Source organism: Schistosoma haematobium, assembly GCF_000699445.3.
Source record: "Schistosoma haematobium chromosome Unknown HiC_scaffold_292, whole genome shotgun sequence".
NCBI lineage: Eukaryota > Metazoa > Platyhelminthes > Trematoda > Strigeidida > Schistosomatidae > Schistosoma > Schistosoma haematobium.
In genome coordinates, this window is record NW_026137075.1 from 1 (window position 1) to 20,365 (window position 20,365).

Consider the following 20,365-nt stretch of genomic DNA (forward strand, 5'->3'; position numbering starts at 1 on the left):
CATTTGACCCTAAGAAAATGAGTCACAAGTTTCAGTGCATTCTGAAAACAGCGGCAATATTTGAAGTCAAATTGTATGTTCACCTAAACACGGTGGAGCTCGATCACATTTATAGGGACGTAAATACCAAAACAAGCTTACTGCATATTCCTGATCTGATAAAAATGAGTAGTCCTATTGTCCAACTATGATCATCGAAACATTACATCATGATTCATCCTATGTTTCTATCGTTATCACCACAAAATTCTCTTATTTGTGTGAGATTATTGGAAATATCTGAATACCTACTAAAAACCTAGTTTAATATGAAGGGCTTCGCTTACTTTCTATCAGTTTGTAGCTAGAATATCAGGAGATTGGTAAAATACCAAGTTTACATGTGTCTTACCATATATGAGGAGCAACAGGGTTTAGTGTGCAGTCCTCTGAAATGACAATGAACCTACAATGTAGAACCTGGCACACGTTTGGGCGCTTCATGTTGCCACATCACTAGTACAGTGAGATGAAATGCAAATATCAGATTAGTAGAAGTAGTATAACAGTATCAGTAGTGGTAGTAGGGAAGATTGGTATTATTCTTTCAATCATTAACTCAGAGGTTCCAGCTCCTTAACAAGTACTTTGAGAACTACCAAACCCTGTTAGGTAGAAGAGTACATTAGAAAAATGCTTAAATTATCCGAAAAACGTATCCCTAACCAATAAATGACGGTTTCTTGCTGTTATGAAATTGTAAAAAAGGTCATTCATTTCTTGAGAACGACTCTAAAGATAGGTAATAGTCAGTCACTCATCAACAACGTAAAACTTCGTACGTACATCAGTTCAAGTTGCCACACCACATTAGCACAGAGACACAATTTTCGATTCAAATCCCGTAGTGATAGAGGTAGTAAAAGTATCAGCACTAATCGGAAACACTAGGGTTTGAAGATGTTATTCAAGGAGTATAATACAGTGAAATAAATTTGGAAAGAGAAAAAGAAGAAACATGAAGAATTTGGGAGAACTCAAAGAGTGGATGCACCTGCGCCATTGCAAACGATTTTGAGCCATGTGATTCAAAGTCTCTAACCATCGGTTGCTATCATATCGCGGATCCTAACCCGGTAGTCTACACCTACCAACATGTCTCAGTCCACATGTCAGTGACTTCATGGATTTGTGCCATGTTTTGGTCTGGCCACCCCTAGCGTATTTCCAACCTATTCCGGTCGGTGGTTGGGCATACGTAAGACGTGTCCCAGCCATCTCAACTGATGAAATTTCACTACTTCATCAATTGATTTGTCATCTTTACCTAGTTCCCGTTTCCTAACAACTGAGTTACTTACTCGGTAGTATAAGTTCCTGACACATTTCTGAGCTAAATATGATGACTTGCATAGTTTTACAAGCCTTACCATCAATAATCTTAACTTCAAATACAATTAAACATAAAACTGTTTCAAAATAATGAAAAAGAAATTTTAATAACTAACCACTTAATGAAAATCCTGAAGCATGTAAATCTCGATTACCACGTATTGTACGTATGTTGATTGGCGTTGTCACTAAACTTTGAGGATTTCCATCTTTCGTTTGTTCACTATTATTATTATTATGATTGTTTGTTATTTTTGAAATTGTTGTTAATTCTCCACTTAAATTATTCATTGTCCAAGGTTCACGAATAACAGGGATTTGATTTGTTTTACGTAACTAATTTGAGGAATAAAAAAAGTAACATTTCTATAGTAATGAAAGGAAAACATCATTTTGATTATTCACTGCTAAAGAGTCTTAAACTAGATCGTTCTAGGTTGTTCTATACTTTGTAATGTACACTAGTTGAAAACAGTACCTAACAAGCATCTAATATAAGTTAAAATAATCTTGCCATCTAAATTAATGTTTATGTTTGTTACTTTAGATTATCCAGTAATTTGACATTAATTCAATGAATGTCGATATATGATGTGTATGTCATTTATGTATGCTTAAAATTGATAGATCCACAACTAAAACGCTTGATATTGACTTCGTAGCTGTTTCCTGGATCACCAGAACTCTTCCCCCACTTGAGAGCTGAACAATCGAGGAAAGGAGTAGTGTCTAGTATCATGTCAGTCCCATATTGGTCTATTCATTCGTGTTGTGTTAAATTTTGACTTTGTTAATTATTCGTTTATTAACTTTGACTGCTTTTATAAGGGCGTATGTGTGTACATTGCTTATTGTACTCATAACATGTCTATAGCTTATTTTTGTCTGACTATAAATATTCAGCCATACTTGCTCAAATCGAGTTGGCTCACTCGCCTCGCTTCGTTTTTGTTCTTTCAACGATATTCTCCGCTTCGTTTTGCTTTCCAGCTTTTCATTGTGATTGTTCTTTCAGATCAACCAGTGTAGGAAATATACGTACTCAAAATTCATCTTCGTATTTGACTTATGTTATTCCGTTATTCATAACATGATTTAAGTCAATAATGATATACGAGGATAGCTGGGATGTATATTTCGATAACATTATCATACAATCTAATTAGAATCAGATTAAAAGGCCAACAATGGCACAAAGTAGAAGAAGAAGCTTTATTTCAAAGTTTCTTAATCCACAGGAAATAAGAGTATTTAGAAGCTTATATGAATTCTGGTTATCTCTGAGAGAATACTAAATTCAGTTACACAGCAAACAGTTATCCACTCAAAGTATGACATAAAATCCATTAGGTTTCAAGGAATTTTTGTGTCATATAGGGATTGAACTAAATGTTCTCAACACTTTTCATGGTTTCTAAAGAACTTGTGGACGAACACAATTACATGAAAAGTTGAAGGATATTTAGTGATATAAACGCTTGTTTCACTGATAATCAACTGAGTGATATCTACATCTTAAGTCAGAGAATATCAGAATTGTTGGGTGTTGATAAAGGTCAAGTGTTTTTTAAAAAAGGATTAGATCTGAGACAAGATTACTTTTTCTTTATGTGATTGAGAAGTTTATAGAAGTTGGTTTTCATCACTTCAGTCTAAGCGAATCTTTACAAACATTTCATGTAAACATTAATCATGTGCTGACTAATTGCTGGATGGAGAATGAATTCCTTGTGCTATAGTGAAAATTTATTATTTGATGAAATTCAACTATATTGAGAATAAGGGAATTACCTACCAACGGTGTTGGTTGGTGTCACGTTATGTACTACACTATCACTAATGACAGTATTCAAGAGCTATTTTCTGGAGTCCTAATGAGAAGCCATGATCAGTGGAGTTCAGCCGAGTCTGTTGTGAGAAAGTAACTCATTGAAGACAATGGTGGACAATGGCACAACTTCGAGGATCGGTTGAAGTTAGACATTAGCACCATTGGATGCCGGCTCAGTGATCTAGAAGTTCGGTGTTTACGTACGAGACTGAAGGTCCTGGGTTCAAGCCCCGCGGGGCAGGATTGTAAGTGCTCATTGTTGAGGAGTCTCGCACTAGGACGAAACGGCCTTCTAGTATTTCCAGATTTTCTATGGTGATCTAGTTTCAAATGACTCATGAATTCAACTATTAAATTACTATAATATCCACAAAACCACTCATCGATTATATCTTAAATATGTTACTCTTTATTCATCCTTACTCAAATGAAATCAACTTATTCTATCTTTTCTAAACACTTACTCTTTCAAATGCATTAACCAGATCGTAAATAGTAGAGGGAAATAACTTCCTGTTTGTAACATTCCCAAGTGGTTGATTTGATTGAATTTCATTCAAATGATTACATGGTATAATCTTTAAATCATTATTATTATTACTTATATCTTCTATAAGATTACCATTGTATACTATTAATTTCCCATGATGAATAACTAAAGATGGATGTTGAATAGTACAATTAGTTATATTATCATATGGCCAACAGATTAAATCAGCATCTGATCCCGGATATAAACATCCTTTATTAGGATATAAACCTAAATAATGTGCAGCATTAGATGATGTAAGACTAACAAATGTAGAAGCATCTAACCATCCTGATGGCTAAAACAATAAAGAATAAAAAGAAAATAATGATAAATAAGAGTAGTATCAGTTAAAAGAAAGAAAGTAGTCATCTTATACAATTTATTCAGTCCATTTGAAGAGTTTTGATATGAAAATGAAAGAAGAGTTTATATTCTATAAAAATGACTAGTGGAGTTAACCGGGTCTGTTGTGAGATAGTAACTCACTGAAGACATTGGTGGATGTGTCTCTCAATTTCGTGGATTGGTTGGATTTAGACATTAACACCGTTGGACGCCGACCAGATCAATGGCCTAGTGGTTAGGCGTTCACACGCGAGATAGACAAGTCCTGGGTTCAAATCTCGTGAGGCGGAATCATGGACGCGCACTGCTGAGGAGTACCATACTGAGATGAAACGGCTGTCCAGTGCTTCCACATATTCCATGGTGATAGCTTCAATTGACTCGTGAATTCAACTATAAAATTTATTTATGTAAACACATAAACATTGGTACAAGGAGGCAACAAATAGATATATGCGCCACAAGTCATAGACAAATACAGTAATTCTTGTTTTATTCTTCTCTGAATACGAATCGGTAACTATTTCATAATCAGTTTTCTTTTGTCCTATATTTGGTGTACAGATTGAATTCTATAAATCAAATGTATAATATATTAATCAAACTTAATGGTTCAACTTGATGGTACAATTCATTTGGTGTATGATGGTTGGAAACAATCATTGATAAGCCACAGATCATAGCTTTTCTTGGTTGGTATTCATCATTGAGATTTGGCTTTACTTCTGAATAAATTACTGGTGTGTAAAGATTTGAATTCATGTCGTCTTTGAAACATCATTATTTAACAGTTTATTTTGTCTTTCATTTACTAATAATACTAACTACCATTTCAATAGTTGAAATCATGAATCAATTGAAGCTAGACCACCATGGAAAACCTGGAAGCGCTGGACGACCGTTTCGTTTTAGTATGGGACCCCTCAGCAGTGCGCATCCATGATCCCGCCTCCTCTACGAGATTCGAACCCAGGACGTGGCTTCAATTGACTCATGATTTCAACTATTGAAATTACTAACATCTCCACAAAACCCCTCCTGATAACTACCACTTGTTTACTCTTTCAAGTTTTGTTCAGTATTAACGTTTGTATTGTTTGATATGATGGCGGGGGTGGATGAAAAGTATTATTCGATTGAGGGAGATAGTGACCCATAAAAATGACTTACCCCGATCTCATACAACGTTTAATTATGCTTATTTTTCTGTTAATATTTTGTATATTAACATATTATTTTATTATATCAAAGCCTACTCTACTGGGGAGCTGTTTTCTCCTCTGGTAGTCTATCAATTAGAGAGGAGCTACATCATTATTCCAGCTTCATGAGCAGCTATTGTTCAATCACATCTTATCGTCGCATACCAGTGCAATAAATCAATAATGCGTTCACTAATTTAACTGCCATCAAATATTCGCGCGCGAGACTGATACGTCCTGGGTTCGAATCTCGTGAGGTGAGATCGTGGATGCTCAATGCTGAGGAATCCCATACTAGGATGAAACGGTCGTCCAGTGCTTCCAAGTTTTTCATTGTGGTCTAGCTTCAATTGACTCATGAATCCAATTATTAAGTGTTTTATCATTAAATCACAAAATTTTAATCCATAATACGTTTGTACTTCTTGGCTTCATTCTTACTTTCTTTTGCAAATGTTAAGTGGTTACTTTGTTACGACTGTTATTTCAACTCATTTACTCTTCATCATGTGAATCATTCATTTCTTTGCATTGATATGGAGAGCAGCAAACTGAACGGGTAGATATTTGTTGTCAATTTATGAATAAATGACACTTTGATATGTTTCAATGAAACATATACAGTCTCATATCTTGTATTCTTATAACTTGGATGAAAATTCAAGTGAAATAGAGAATAAATTAAACATTTAGTTTCGTGGTCTCAAGTTTCTTAAACTATTGGCAGTATTATAAAGTGATTGATAGAATTTGACTTGTATTCAAGACTGAACAAATACAGCATTGACCATTATTCAGCGATTAATGAATATGGATATTTCAATCTTATCAGAGATGAATAACGATCTAAATGAACCATTAATAACATCAAAATATGAAACATGGTAGCTTAGATTCGAATTAATAGGAGAGAATCTATTCTATTATGATTCCAGATAAACTTAAAAGGTTTGAATAATTTTTTTCTGGTTAGCGTTTTTTAGCGAGTTAGTTTTCTACGGGATAGGGTCGCTAACCCCATGCCCAACCCTCCTCCTTTATCCGGGCATGGGACCGGCAGTAGCCCCCGAAGGGACTTCAGGCGGATTTATTTCGGATAGAGTTTGCTAATAAATACCTAACTATTATTAACCCTAAATCAATCAGGTTTATGTATCAAATAATTCCAACCAGATAACATTCAACTTTATCTAACGAGTCCGATGGTCATATTATATCATATGAATATATATATATATATCTGTATATAGTTTTACATGACTTACCACACCAGCTTTCCATGTTGTTATTAATCTTTGTCTAATTGTTTGTAAACTATTAGAATTTCCATTTGTATCAATATTAGAGTGATCACTTGAAATTAATTTGATATCACCATTGGTTAGTAATGGTAAAAATCCATTTCCGAATTGCTATTTATACATGATTTTGTAAAAAAAAAAAGAGAAACAAAAGAATAAAGTATAGACGACAATTAAAGGATTCAAATTAGGTGTATATTATTGTAGAGCCGGTGATATTCCACTGAGCCCTAGCCAAATCATCCGGCAGTTGGGTCATTGATTATCGAACAAATCATCGATCCTCGTCAAGGTCAAGGACAACTAACGCCCATCAGTTAATCGTACGCCATGGACTGGCCCATGAGGCGGTGGTCTAACTTTCGCTTGTATCTACTGTAACTAATATATTTCTGTAATAACGTCCTCTATGTTGTACAATCTTCAAAGCATCTATAGTACCTTGATATGGCAATGGGGTAGTCCACGTAAGGTGCTGACCACGAGGTGTGACTTTGACGTTAGCTGGTTCGTCACGTCATTCCCGTTTAACTGGAGTAGGCTTCCGATCATTCGACATAGATAATCTACGTTGGTGATCTACATCATAATACATATTTCTAATTTAGTTTGATTATTGAATAAGCTGAAATGTTAGAGATAACATTGTAAGTGTGTGTATGTTTTGTCGATCAAGATAGATAATACACTTTAAAGCTTATCTCTACTAAATACAGGTTTATTTGCTCACTTATGTCTGTGTTTATGTATTTTGTCTACGCAAAATATATCGGATCCGTTGCCAAGACACTATTAACAACAACCTACTGTTGGAGAGAACAAACCAGAACCCAGTGGAGGAAGAAATCAGGAGGAAGTGCCGGAAGTGGATAGGACACATATTCAGGAAACTACCGAACTGCGTTACAAGACAAGCCTTCGCCTGGAATTCTCAAGGTCAAAACAGAAGAGGAAGATCAATGAACACATTACGCCGAGAATTGGAGACAGACATAAGAAAGAACCAAAATTGGATAGAGCTAAGAAGGTAGACCCAGGACAGAGTGGGTTGGAGAATACTGGTCGGTGGCCTATGCTCCATTGGGAGTAACAGGCGTAAGTAAGTTTATGTATTGGTATGTGATGTTTGATGATACGACCAAGTTTTTAAACTAAGCTACATATAATTTTCTCAATTAAGCCAGTATTTACACAACAAAATAAGGATAGGTTACCGATGATGGGTTCCTCTATGTGTGTATACTAATTTAACTGCACTTGTGGAGCTAGTTACATAGACCGTACTCATAGGACTTTATTCTTGCGTGTTCGTCAACATGTACCAGCGTGGTTGGGAAAAGGAGTTGCTAAATCGACCAACAGTACTATTGTTTCTCATTTGGTAGATAGTGAACATCATATCAAAACAGATGAGGCTTTCTCTATTTTATATCAAGTTCCAAAAATCAACTTCAAGGAGCTAGATTATGGCTATTATACATAGCCGAAGCCATCTGGGTCAACTCCAGAAAACCAAACTTATATGTTCAGAAAAGGTATATCCAGCCTCTATGTTTACCTTGGCCTATGACTGGATCACCAAATACCTCTGACCCCCATCCCGTTTTCTTTTTTTGATTACATTTATCTTAGTCTTCACATTCATCTACCCCAAATCCACATGATACCTTTTTTTATATCATAATTACCCTGATAACACCCCCTCTTATTACATATTATATTCAGACAACGATATTATTAATACGATTATTATTATCATTATTACATCAATTAACAAGATGAAATTCTCCTACTATGCATTTTATTCACACGATTTCGTTACATTACTATTATACTAATTGAGACCTGATACGTTACTTTAAATCAGTTCTGACCTTTATTCGATGACCTTTTTAACTTACAAATAGCACAATTTGGGGGCATTTATGTCGTAACAGATGCAAATGTTCCTTACTTTTAACAGATAACATTGTCAAATTCATTAATGGATGTCTTATTTGGGCATATCATAAAAATTTATAACTGTGGAGCATAGAAAAGGCAGATACAACAGAAATCAATCATTCTAAATTATAGGTGATATTGACTTGACATTGTTTACAATAATGTAGATGCATTTACATATAATACTGTATATCATATCCATTTAAAAGAACGTAATGGATTTCATAACTAAGTAGCCTATTAGTAAACACGTTGATATTAGCAGTGATGAACAATGGATCTATATTTCATGATGAATATCATTATCAAGATCTAAGTCTATCTACCTGATTAGTATCAAATAGGATAAAATAAGCTTCATGGATTTCATTTCTATCAACTTATCACTTTAGACAATAACGAATATTTAGTATAGGAGTTCATATTACCAACAGACAAGTTAAAAATTTGGAAAATAAATGAAGTTTTGAATATAAGCAAAGATTGATAGTGGCTAGCCATGAAGTCCAAGACACCTATTTCGTCCTATTTGAGACTCTTCAGCTGGATATATCCGCATCTCAGAGTTGATACTCACCCTAAAAGCCGAACTCACTACCGTTCGCTTCAAACGTCATCGCATCATCTACTTAGCTATTGAGTCCTGACAGTCAATTGCTTGTGTAATAGGATAAAGTTTATATTCATTTGCTATTGTTTACTTGAATCTTCTCATCGATGCTTAGGACTGAGATTGACCATAAAATGAATTCCCATTCAAAATAAAATTATTATTATTATTATTACTACTACTACTACTACTACTACTACTACTACTACTACTACTACTACTACTACTACTACTACTGCTGCTGCTGCTGCTGCTGCTGCTACTGCTGCTGCTGCTGCTGCTGCTGCTGCTGCTGCTGCTGCTGCTGCTGCTGCTGCTGCTGCTGCTGCTGCTGCTGCTGCTGCTGCTGCTGCTGCTGCTGCTGCTGCTGCTGCTGCTGCTGCTGCTGCTGCTGCTGCTGCTGCTGCTGCTGCTGCTGCTGCTGCTGCTGCTGCTGCTGCTGCTGCTGCTGCTGCTGCTGCTGCTGCTGCTGCTGCTGCTGCTGCTGCTGCTACTACTACTGACTACTACTACTACTACTACCTACTACTACTACTACTACTACTACTACTACACTACTACTACTACTACTACTACTAATACTACTACTACTACTACTACTACTACTACTACTACTACTACTGCACTTACTACTACTAATTCTACACCACTGCTACTACTCACTACTACTACTCCTACTACTACTACTACTACTACTACTACTACTACTACTACTACTACTACTACTACTACCCCCCTACTACTACTACTACTACTACTACTACTACTACTCCTACTACTACTACTACTACTACTACTACTACTACTACTACTACTACTACTACTACTACTACTACTACTACTACTCTACTACTACTACTACTACTACTACTACTACTACTACTACTACTACTACTACTACTACTACTACTACCACTACTACTACTACTACTACTACTACTACTACTACTGCTACTACTACCTACTACTACTACTACTACTACTACTACTACTACTACTACTACTACTACTACTACTACTACTACTACTACTACTACTACTACTACTACTACTACTACTACTACTACTACTACTACTACTACTACTACTACTACTACTACTACTACTGCCTACTACTACTACTACTACTACTACTACACTACTACTACTACTACTACTACTACTACTACTACTACTACTACTACTACTACTACTACTGCTACACTACTACTACTACTACTACTACTACTACTACTACTACTACTACTACTACTACTACTACTACTACACCTGCTACTACTACTACTACTACTACCACTACTACTACTACTACTACTACTACTACTGACCACTACTACTACTACTACTACACTACTACTACTACTACTACTACTACTACTACTACTACTACTACACTACTACTACTACTACTACTTCTACTACTACCGCTACCACTACTACTACTACTACTACTACTACCACTACTACTGCTGCTGCTGCTGCTGCTGCTGCTGCTGCTGCTGCTGCTGCTGCTGCTGCTGCTGCTGCTGCTGCTGCTGCTGCTGCTGCTGCTGCTGCTGCTGCTGCTGCTGCTGCTGCTGCTGCTGCTGCTGCTGCTGCTGCTGCTGCTGCTGCTGCTGCTGCTGCTGCTGCTGCTGCTGCTGCTGCTGCTGCTGCTGCTGCTGCTGCTGCTGCTGCTGCTGCTGCTGCTGCTGCTACTACTACTGCTGCTGCTGCTACTACTACTACTACTACTACTACTACTACTACTACTACTACTACTACTACTACTACTACTACTACTACTACTACTACTACTACTACTACTACTACTACTACTACTTTAACTACCTCAAAAGTAAAGGGCAGATTTGAAATAAATCTATGACCTTTTCAATTAGAAATGAAAGAAATTCTACATACAATAGTTGATGCATGGACTTATTTCATCACTTAACATTGAAAACCCCTTTAATACACATTAGAATGTTTAAACACTTAAGTGTACCATTCGATTGTATCAAAGTCACATAAATTGTCTAGACTTTTTATTTTTAGAGAAAACTGTACGTGATTTTGGTCAAAAATCTTATTGAAAAGATCTTAGTGATTCGTTTTTTTGTCTTAAGAAATAGACAAAAATTATTTCACACGATAAACGTGATTAACACTAACACTTGGATGACTCATAATTAACAGAACAATCCTGGTCTAGTTGGTTAAGCGCCTGGCGCGAGACTTATAGTTTCTGTGTTCGAATCTCGCGGAGGGGCGGGATCGTGGATATGCAGTGCTGAGGAGTCCCATACTGGGACGAAATGGCCATCCAGTGCTTTCAGGTTTTCCATGGTGGTCTAACTTCAATTGACTCATGATTTCAACCAGTGAAATTAATTATACTGTATGTATGTAGATATGATTATCCTTTTTTTGCACTAACCTTCGGTTAACTATTCTACAATTCAACTATTAAAATTATTACAATCTCCACAAAATCCTCATTCTGATCATAATTATCATGTGTATATTTGGTGACTGGTTTCAAGATGGATTTCTTGAAGTTCTAATGAGAAGCCATGATCAGTGGAGTCCAATCTGTGTCAAGTGGAAACAGTTGTCTATTTCAGTCAATGAATGATAGGTTGTACAAGATCATGGGTTGATTGATGTTAGACATAAACACTGTCAGATGCCATCTCAGTGGTCTAAAATTTCAGCGTTTACATGCAAGATCGAAAGTCCTGAGTTCGAGTCCCTTATGCAGTATCATGGATGCACACTGTTGAATAGTCCCATAATAGGACGAAACGGTTGTCCAGTGATTCCAGCTTCTCAATGATGGTCTAGCTTAGATCGATGAATGAATTCAACTATTAAAATGACTAAAATCTCTACAAATCTCCGTTTTGATCATTCGAAAGTAAATTAAACTGAAATGACCAACTGTATTTTGTCTTTCTAAAAGATTTCTCAAAACCGCACACTTAAAATTTTAAGATTTTTCGAAATCAAATAGTTTGTATACTCAACTTTAATTATCAATGAAGTACAATTGTCCATTTGGATTTCGTTAAGTTTCAATGGGAATAAATGACCTATGAAATTTACTAAGTGATAAGTGAAACAATCATAATTCTATTAACATTAAATAATGATCATGTTATATCGTGAATTGATTAAAGCTGAAAATGCCAGTTATTGAATTTCACTTTAGTCAGTCAAACTGTATAATACTGTATGGTATATGGTACTGTTGTCGACAGATATAAGTAGTATGTACCACCAATCGAAAATGGAATACCAAGAGGTGGAAGGTTAATAAAAATTGAAGAGAAGACAATGAGAGTAGAGACTGATCAGTATGGAAATGAAGGAATAACAACAGTCTGAGACAATTGACGGATATTTTTGGAAATAAAGTATTTACTGTATGGATCTAAGATTTTACCAAGATATCATAATAAATTTGGTTGTCTTCGCCTGTGTTCTCGTTAACTACAATACTAGATATAAGAGAATTAAATTTCTTGAATTATCTCATATATTGGACCAGTGACGCGAAACTCACAAGTAACGTTGTTGATTAACTTTCTAACTTACATCAGTTCGTAATAAAATTTTTCTTCCGTATATCATTAATGTCTTGACCGCTTTGATACTCAGTCAGTCAGTCAGTCAGTCAGTCAGTCAGTCAGTCAGTCAGTCAGTCAGTCAGTCAGTCAGTCAGTCAGTCAGTCAGTCAGTCAGTCAGTCAGTCAGTCAGTCAGTCAGTCAGTCAGTCAGTCAGTCAGTCAGTAACAACGTAGAACTTCGTACGTACGTACATCAGTTCGAGTTGCCACACCACCTTAGCACAGAGATGCAGTGGTCGATTCAAATACCGTAGTGGTAGAGGTAATAAGAGTATAAGCAGTAATCAGGAAAATTAGTGTTTGGAGATGTTATTTAAAGAGTACAATACAGTGAAATAATTTTGGAAAGAGAAAAAAAAGACAAGGAGGAATAAGAAGATCAGAATTTGGGAGAACACAAAGAGTGTATGCACCTGAGCCATTGCAAACGATTTTGAGCCATGTCATTCAAGGTCTCTAACCATCGGTTGCTATCATCTCGCGGACCCCAACCAGGTAGTCTACACCTACCAACATGACTCAGTCCATTTGTCAGTGACTTCATGGACTTGTGCCATGTTTTGATCTGACCGCCCCTAGCTCCCTTCCAGCCCACTCCTACACCAGAAAACATCGCACGTTGTGGTAGTCGGTGGTTGGGCATACGTAACACATGTCCCAGCCATCTCGATGAAGTTTCACTACTCCATCAATTGGTTTGCCATCCTTATCTAGCATTCGTTTCCTAACAACTGCATTACTTAATCGGTTGTCCCAAGATATACGAGCAATGTTTCGAAGACACTTATGATCGAATACGAGTAACCCATGAATATCCTCTACTCTTACCAGCCGTGTTTCAATGCAATAAGGTAGGACGGAACGAACTGCTGCACAGTAAACACGTCCTTTGGTTGATAGACGGATATCTCGCCTACGCCATAAATGAAGCAAGTTGGTAAAGGCTAGTCGAGGTTTCTGTATCTGTGCTGAGATTTCGTCACACACCAAACCACAAGGGCTGATGAGACTTCCAAGATAAGTGAAGCGATCGACACGCTCAATTACTTCACTACTTGTAAGTATCAAGTTCTTTATATCCAAATATTCATAATGAATAAAGTTAAGGGTGACCACGATTGGACTGTTAAAATGCAAGCTGAATTCTAGACCATCCAGTGCTTCCAGGCTTTCCATAATGGTCTAGCTTCAATTGACTCATGAATTCAACTATTGAAATTACTAAAATCGTCATAAAACCCTCTTCTGAAAATAAACTTGAATCAGTAAAGTACTGTGCCAAATGTAATAGTATTCCAGTTATGCGAATAATTTATGTAAAATAGGATAGATTATCCTGGTGATTATATGAATGAACATAATTAATTTACAATTATTTACCATGAAGAGTTATATATGACTCATCTTATAGTGATATATGAATAGAGAAAAGCAATGTGTATGTATGCATGTGTGTGTGTGTATGAGGGAGAGAGTGCCATTGAAAGCTCCCTTAGTACATTTATCTGTTCTTTTATGTAACTATAGTCACAAAACCGATCTTATCACATTATGACTTTGTATTTTGTTAACTCTGTAATTTTACCAATCAACAAACAAACAAAGAAAGAAACAGTTGAGATCAAACTATTTTCATAATTAGTCATATTTATATACACAATATGGATGATATACGATATACCACGTTTCTTTTCTTTATTTACCTTCAAAACTAAAATGTTGATCAAAATTAAAAGTTTCAATATTGATTATTGAACAAGTGTAGATTTAAACAAAATTCACTTGGCAACTGATTAACCCCTTTTTTTAATGATTATTTAAGCGTTGAATACTGGTTCAGTGGTCTAGTGGTTAAGTGTTCGCGTGCAAGACTAGTAGGTCCTGGGTTCGAATCTTATGAGGCGGGATCGTGGATGTGCACTGCTGTGGAGTCCCAAAATAAGACGAAACGACCATCCAGTGCTTCCAGGTTTTTCATGGTGATCTAGCTTCAATTGACTTATGATCTCAACTACTGAATTTACTAAAATTTCCACAAAACCCCTTCAAATATTTAATTCATAGATATCTGTTGTGAGATAGTAACTCACTGAAGACAATAGTGGACGGTTGTTCAGTTTCATTGATAAGTTGAAGTTAGATATTAACACCGTTGGATGCCGGCTCATTAGTCTAGTAGTTAAGCGCTCGCGCGCAAAGCCGATAGGTCCTCGGTTCAAGTCCTGCGGGGCAGGACCGTAGATGTGCACTGCTGAGAAGTTCCACATTAGGACGAAACGATCGTTCAGTACTTCCAGGTTCTCCATGGTGGTCTCACTTTTATTGACTCATGAATTTATCCATAAAAATCTGTTGAATGGTTAAGTATAAATTATGAAAGTCTATTTTATTTACATGATTACTTTATGTAATTTTGATACGATTAGAGATCACCATATCTAATTTATTCAAGATTGTCTGTTTTTCAACTATTATATCGTTAAATAAAGATGAATGGTGTTTAGCAGTGGAATCCAGAATGCGCGTTTTGTCCTGTTTGAGACATGTCAACTGGATGTACCTACATCACAGAGTTGGTATTCACTTCGGGAATACCATTGAACTTAGCACAATACTTTATTAATTCAAGTTTATTTATCTGGAACTTAAAACAACTATCTGTCAGTCAACACCAAAATCAGAATTTTCAATGCAAATGTGAAGACAGTTCTACTGTATGGGACGGAAACCTGGAGAACTACGAAAGCCATCATACAGAAGATACAGGTGTTTATTAACAGTTGTCTACACAAAATACTTCGGATCCGTTGACCAGACACTATTAGCAACAACCTACTGTTGGAGAGAACAAACCAAATCCCAGTGGAGGAAGAAATCAGGAAGAAGTGGTGGAAGTGGATAGGACACACATTGAGGAAAGCGCCGAACTTCGTCACAAGACAAGTCCTCACATGGAATCCTGAAGGCCAGAGGAGAGGCGGCAGACCAAAGAACATAATACATCGAGAATTGGAGACAGACAGACAGAAATGAGAAGAATGAACAAGAATTGTATCGAACTAGAAAGGGAGGCCGAGAATAGAGTGTTTTGCAGTATGTTGGTCGGTAGCTTATGCTCTATCGGGAGTAACAGGCGTAAGTAAGTAATGTGGAGATTGTTGAACATGAGGTTTTCTCTCTGGGACCGATTTTGGTTAGACAACCATTTAAAACAACAGGAAGCTATAGATTTCTGTTTGATTCAAGTATGAATGTAGTCAGAAGTTTTCATTGATGACTCCACGATAGATCATACCTAAGATCCTACTTTTTAATAGTTGTCCAATCAAATTCAATTTGTGATATGAAACTTTATTTTCACTTATTAATTCATTATTCAATTCAAGATTGAACAGAATCTCAGCATTCACTTATGTAATTCTGTGTTCTGAAGTCAATAATCATGGGTGAGATGAATTCTCAAACTTAATTATTAGACATTATAGATCTATTATTTACACAATGATAAACTGGTCAGTTGTAAAACAACCTACAAATTATATGAGGACAGTAATATCGATTCGATATTATATAATCGATTATATCTAAATTAGTCAAAAATGATTGAGATGGATGGAATTCTATTACGTAACAACATTTGATGTATAGAATACTAAGAAATGATTTTGGACTTAATATATTCTCTCTTTTTCTTCCTACGAGATCAGGACATCTCAAAGGATATAACAGGCGAGTAGAAAAGCCAAGAACGAGCAGGTATGCAGGTTTTCACACTGGATCATCATTCTTTGGAACCTGTTACGGTAAGCAGTAGTGTCGGCACCTCAGATTGACTCATTCAAGAGAAGACTAGACACTCACAGAAGTATTATTTATTTAAACACATAAACATTGGTATAAGGAGGCACTAAATTGATATGCGCCACATAAATCATTTGATATGTGTGAGGGCTGGGATACTGTCCAGGTGCCCAAACCGAACCACGTGGTTTGCTTAGGGGCCACACCCAGAACCTTTGACCTAAAGGTCTGATCCATAAGGCAGTGGAGCAACGTCAGGAGATGCAGTCCCATGGTAGACGGTGACCAACAATTGGTTCATACGCCATTTGTTCCTTAAGGATCTTGGAGCCCATTTGCACCATTGGTTCGGAATGAGGCTTTTCCAGCTCCCTAGGTGGACTCTCCATGTCCACTAACCTGGTTATAGCACCGCATATTCGCCTTTCTTCCTCTCAATTTCGTAAACAACACCCGTGGCGCGAGAAGGTAATGAGTAGGACTTCCCTGGCAGAGGCTATATACGCGTGGCCATGTGACAGCATTTCGAGAAGGAGAGCTGACTCTCCCCACTCTCGGCTGTACCAGGACATTATTCTTAGAAAAGGAATAACATATGCTGTAGATCTTCTGTCCTTACTACACAAATCTGAATCTGAAGACCATCATCCTAAACAATTACAAAAATACCTGTCAAAAGTTGAATCCTCAACTTCGTTTATCTTCAATTCATTTTTCAAATTAAACATTACGTTAACAATAAGAAATAATCAAAATGTATTAACTTATATGGATCTGAAAAGAAAGAGAACAAAATACAACGACTTTACCATATTCCACAAATACTGTCATTCTTTTTTAATTAACGATGGAGATTTGTTTGAACAATATTTAATTATCAGTAGGTTGTTCATCAAAAATGGAGAACTATTAGAGACCAGTCAGTATTGGATAACTATTTGGTACTAGTATATGACTGTGAAGAAGTGTAGATCTATGACTATTCCACTGATTAAATCTATGAATTTAGAGGATTTGGGACGAGTACCTAATCATTAGACTATTGAGCTGATAACCAATGGCAACCACTTTCAAATTGAATTAATTTACTATTCAATATCAGAAGGGATTTTTTTGGATATTATAGTAATTTCAATAGTTGAGATCATGAGTCAGTTGAAGCTAGATCATCATGAAAAACCTGGAAGCACTGGACTGTAGTTTCATCCTATTGCGGGACTCCTCAGCAATGTGCATACATAATCCCGCCTCGTGAGATTCGAACCCAGGACGTATAGGTCTCACGCACGAACGCTTAACCTCTAGACCACTGTAATTGGTAATAAACATTTCACTCCCCACATGTTTACACTCCACAAGTCACAAATTCCTGTTAAAAATCTAGGAACTTATCTTGAAGTAATTTATTAAACTTCATCTATAGTAAATAACAATTGAAGATTGAAAGAAATCTTCAGTAAACATCTTAATCAACTTACTTGATTATGTGTTATCTCCGATAATAATGAATTTGATGTACAACATACAGTAATATGAATAGGTGGAATTTGTCGTCTTATTTTAGAAATTCTTTCAATTATATTCATTTCATTGATAGAAGAGAAAATTACTGGACAATTTGTTGATGTAACAAGAACAATACATTTTTCAATGGATCTTAATTTCAACTAGATATAATAAGAAAAGTAAATTGAATTTTACATTTATAGAAATTTCTAATGAAAATTCTCATCACAAAGTGATGAATTGAACTAATAAAGATCAGATCATACTCTATACAACTATTTCATCTCGCAGGGGGCGAGGTCGTGGATGCGCACTGTTGAGGAGTCCCACAATAGGACGAAACGGCCGTCCAGTGCTTCCAGGTTTTCCATGGTGGTCTGACATTAATCGGTTCATGATCTCAACCATAAAAAGATTCCTTATTACTTTAAAAATATGATCTTGCACAACCTTTCACCCATTGTCAGAGGTAGATAACTGTCTCACACCTTGCACGGATTGAACTTCACAAGTGAAAATACTACAATCTCCAAAAATCCCTATACTGATAGTGTAAAAATACACACTCGACCTCATATGAAATCAAATTCTGAGGTTAAAGTTCTAGTGCCGAACACAACACTGTTGAATCACCATTTCAGGATTTCAACTATCTCTACTTTAGATGACATGGCTCAGGATTGATCACAATGGCTTAGATGTATTACTTACGCCTGTTACTCCTCGTGAAAGAACACAGGGCGCTCACCAGCATTCGCCATCCAACCCTGTCCTGGGCAAACCTTTCTAGCTCCTTCCAGTTCTCATTCATCCTTTTCATATCTGATTCTATTTTCCAACGTAATGTGTTCTTTGGCCTTCCTCTTTTCCGTTCTCCTTCAGCATCCCAAGTTAGGGCTTGCCTCGTGATACAGTTTGGTGATGTTCTATCCATTTCTATCGTCTTTTCCTAATTTCCTCTTCAGCTGGAAGCTGGTTTGTTCTCTCCCACAGAAGGCTGTTGCTGATGATATCCGGCCAATGGATGTTGAGTATCCTGCGTAGACAGCTATTTATAAATACTTGTACCTTCTTGATGGTGGTTGTTGTAGTTCTCCAAGTTTCAGCTCCGTACAGTAGAACTGCCTTGACATTCGTATTGAAGATTCTTACTTTGGTATTGGTTGAAAGTTGTTTTGAGTTCCATATGTTCTTCAATTGTAAGAATGCGGCCCTTGCTTGTTGATCGATGATACTTCCTAGGTATGTGAATCATTCCACATCCTCCAGAGTTTCTCCATCGAGAGTGATTAAATTGCTGTTCTCCGTGTTGTATTTGAGGACCTTGGTTTTCCCTTTGTGTATGCTCAGGCCTACTGATGCAGTGACTGCTGCTAAACTAGTTGTCTTTATCTGCATTTGTTCATGTGTATGAGATAGGATGGCTTGGTCCTCTGAGAATCCCAAATCGTCTAATTGGTTCTGAGCTGTCTATTGTATCCCGTGCTTTCCTTCAGATGTCGACGTTCTCATAGTCCAGTTGACCACCAGAAGAAAGAGGAAGGGAGAGGGTAGACAGCCTTGTCTGATTCCTGTCCTTACTTGGAATGCGTCTGTCAGCTGTCCTCCATGCACGACCTTGCACTGTAGTTCGTCGTATGAGTTCCGGATAATATTGACAATCTTCTCAGGAACTCCGTAGTGTCGAAGAAGTTTCCATAACGTCCTCCTATCCACACTGTCAAATGCCTTTCCATAATCAATGAAGTTGATGTATAGTGACGAGTTCCACTCCACTGATTGTTCGACGATGACCCGTAGTGTCGCAATTTGGCTTGTGCACGACCGATCCCTACGAAATACAGCTTGTTGATCTCGAAGTTGGGCGTCTACTGCATCTTTCATCTGGTTCAGCAACACTCTGTTAAAGACTTTTCCTGGTACTGACAGTAGTGTGATGCCTCTGTAGTTTTCACATTTGCTCAGATCTCCTTTCTTTGGAATTTTGATGAGGTGTCCTTCTTTCCAGTCCATCGGCACTTGTTCCTCCTCCCAAATCTTTTTGAATAGAAGATAAAGCATGTTTGTAGTTACTTCGATATCTGACTTCATTGCTTCAGCTGGTATGTTGTCGGGTCCTGCTGCTTTCTCGCTCTTGATTTGTCTGATGGCCATTCTGATTCCTTCCATCGTTGGTGGATTGACATCTATAGGAAGATTTGTGTGTGCTACTTCGATGTCCGGTGGATTCACTGGAGCCGGCCTATTCAGGAGTTCCTCGAAGTACTCTACCCATCTGTTCCGCTGTTCTTGAATTTCAGTGATTGGCCTG

At 36.9% G+C, this 20,365-nt stretch overlaps 1 protein-coding gene across 1 annotated transcript in view; it reads right to left on the reverse strand.

Annotated features, from left to right (window-relative positions):
* Positions 1-1,482: 1,482 nt before the first annotated feature.
* The window catches only part of MS3_00010541 (uncharacterized protein), a gene marked incomplete at both ends in the record, with an annotated part of 33,870 nt that continues 14,987 nt past the window's right edge, over positions 1,483-20,365 (reverse strand). The window contains 4 exons of the mRNA XM_051218915.1: positions 1,483-1,707; positions 3,667-4,029; positions 6,547-6,693; positions 18,027-18,215. Of these exons, the coding sequence (XP_051064023.1) occupies positions 1,483-1,707; positions 3,667-4,029; positions 6,547-6,693; positions 18,027-18,215 (924 nt within the window). The remainder of the gene's footprint in view (positions 1,708-3,666; positions 4,030-6,546; positions 6,694-18,026; positions 18,216-20,365) is intronic.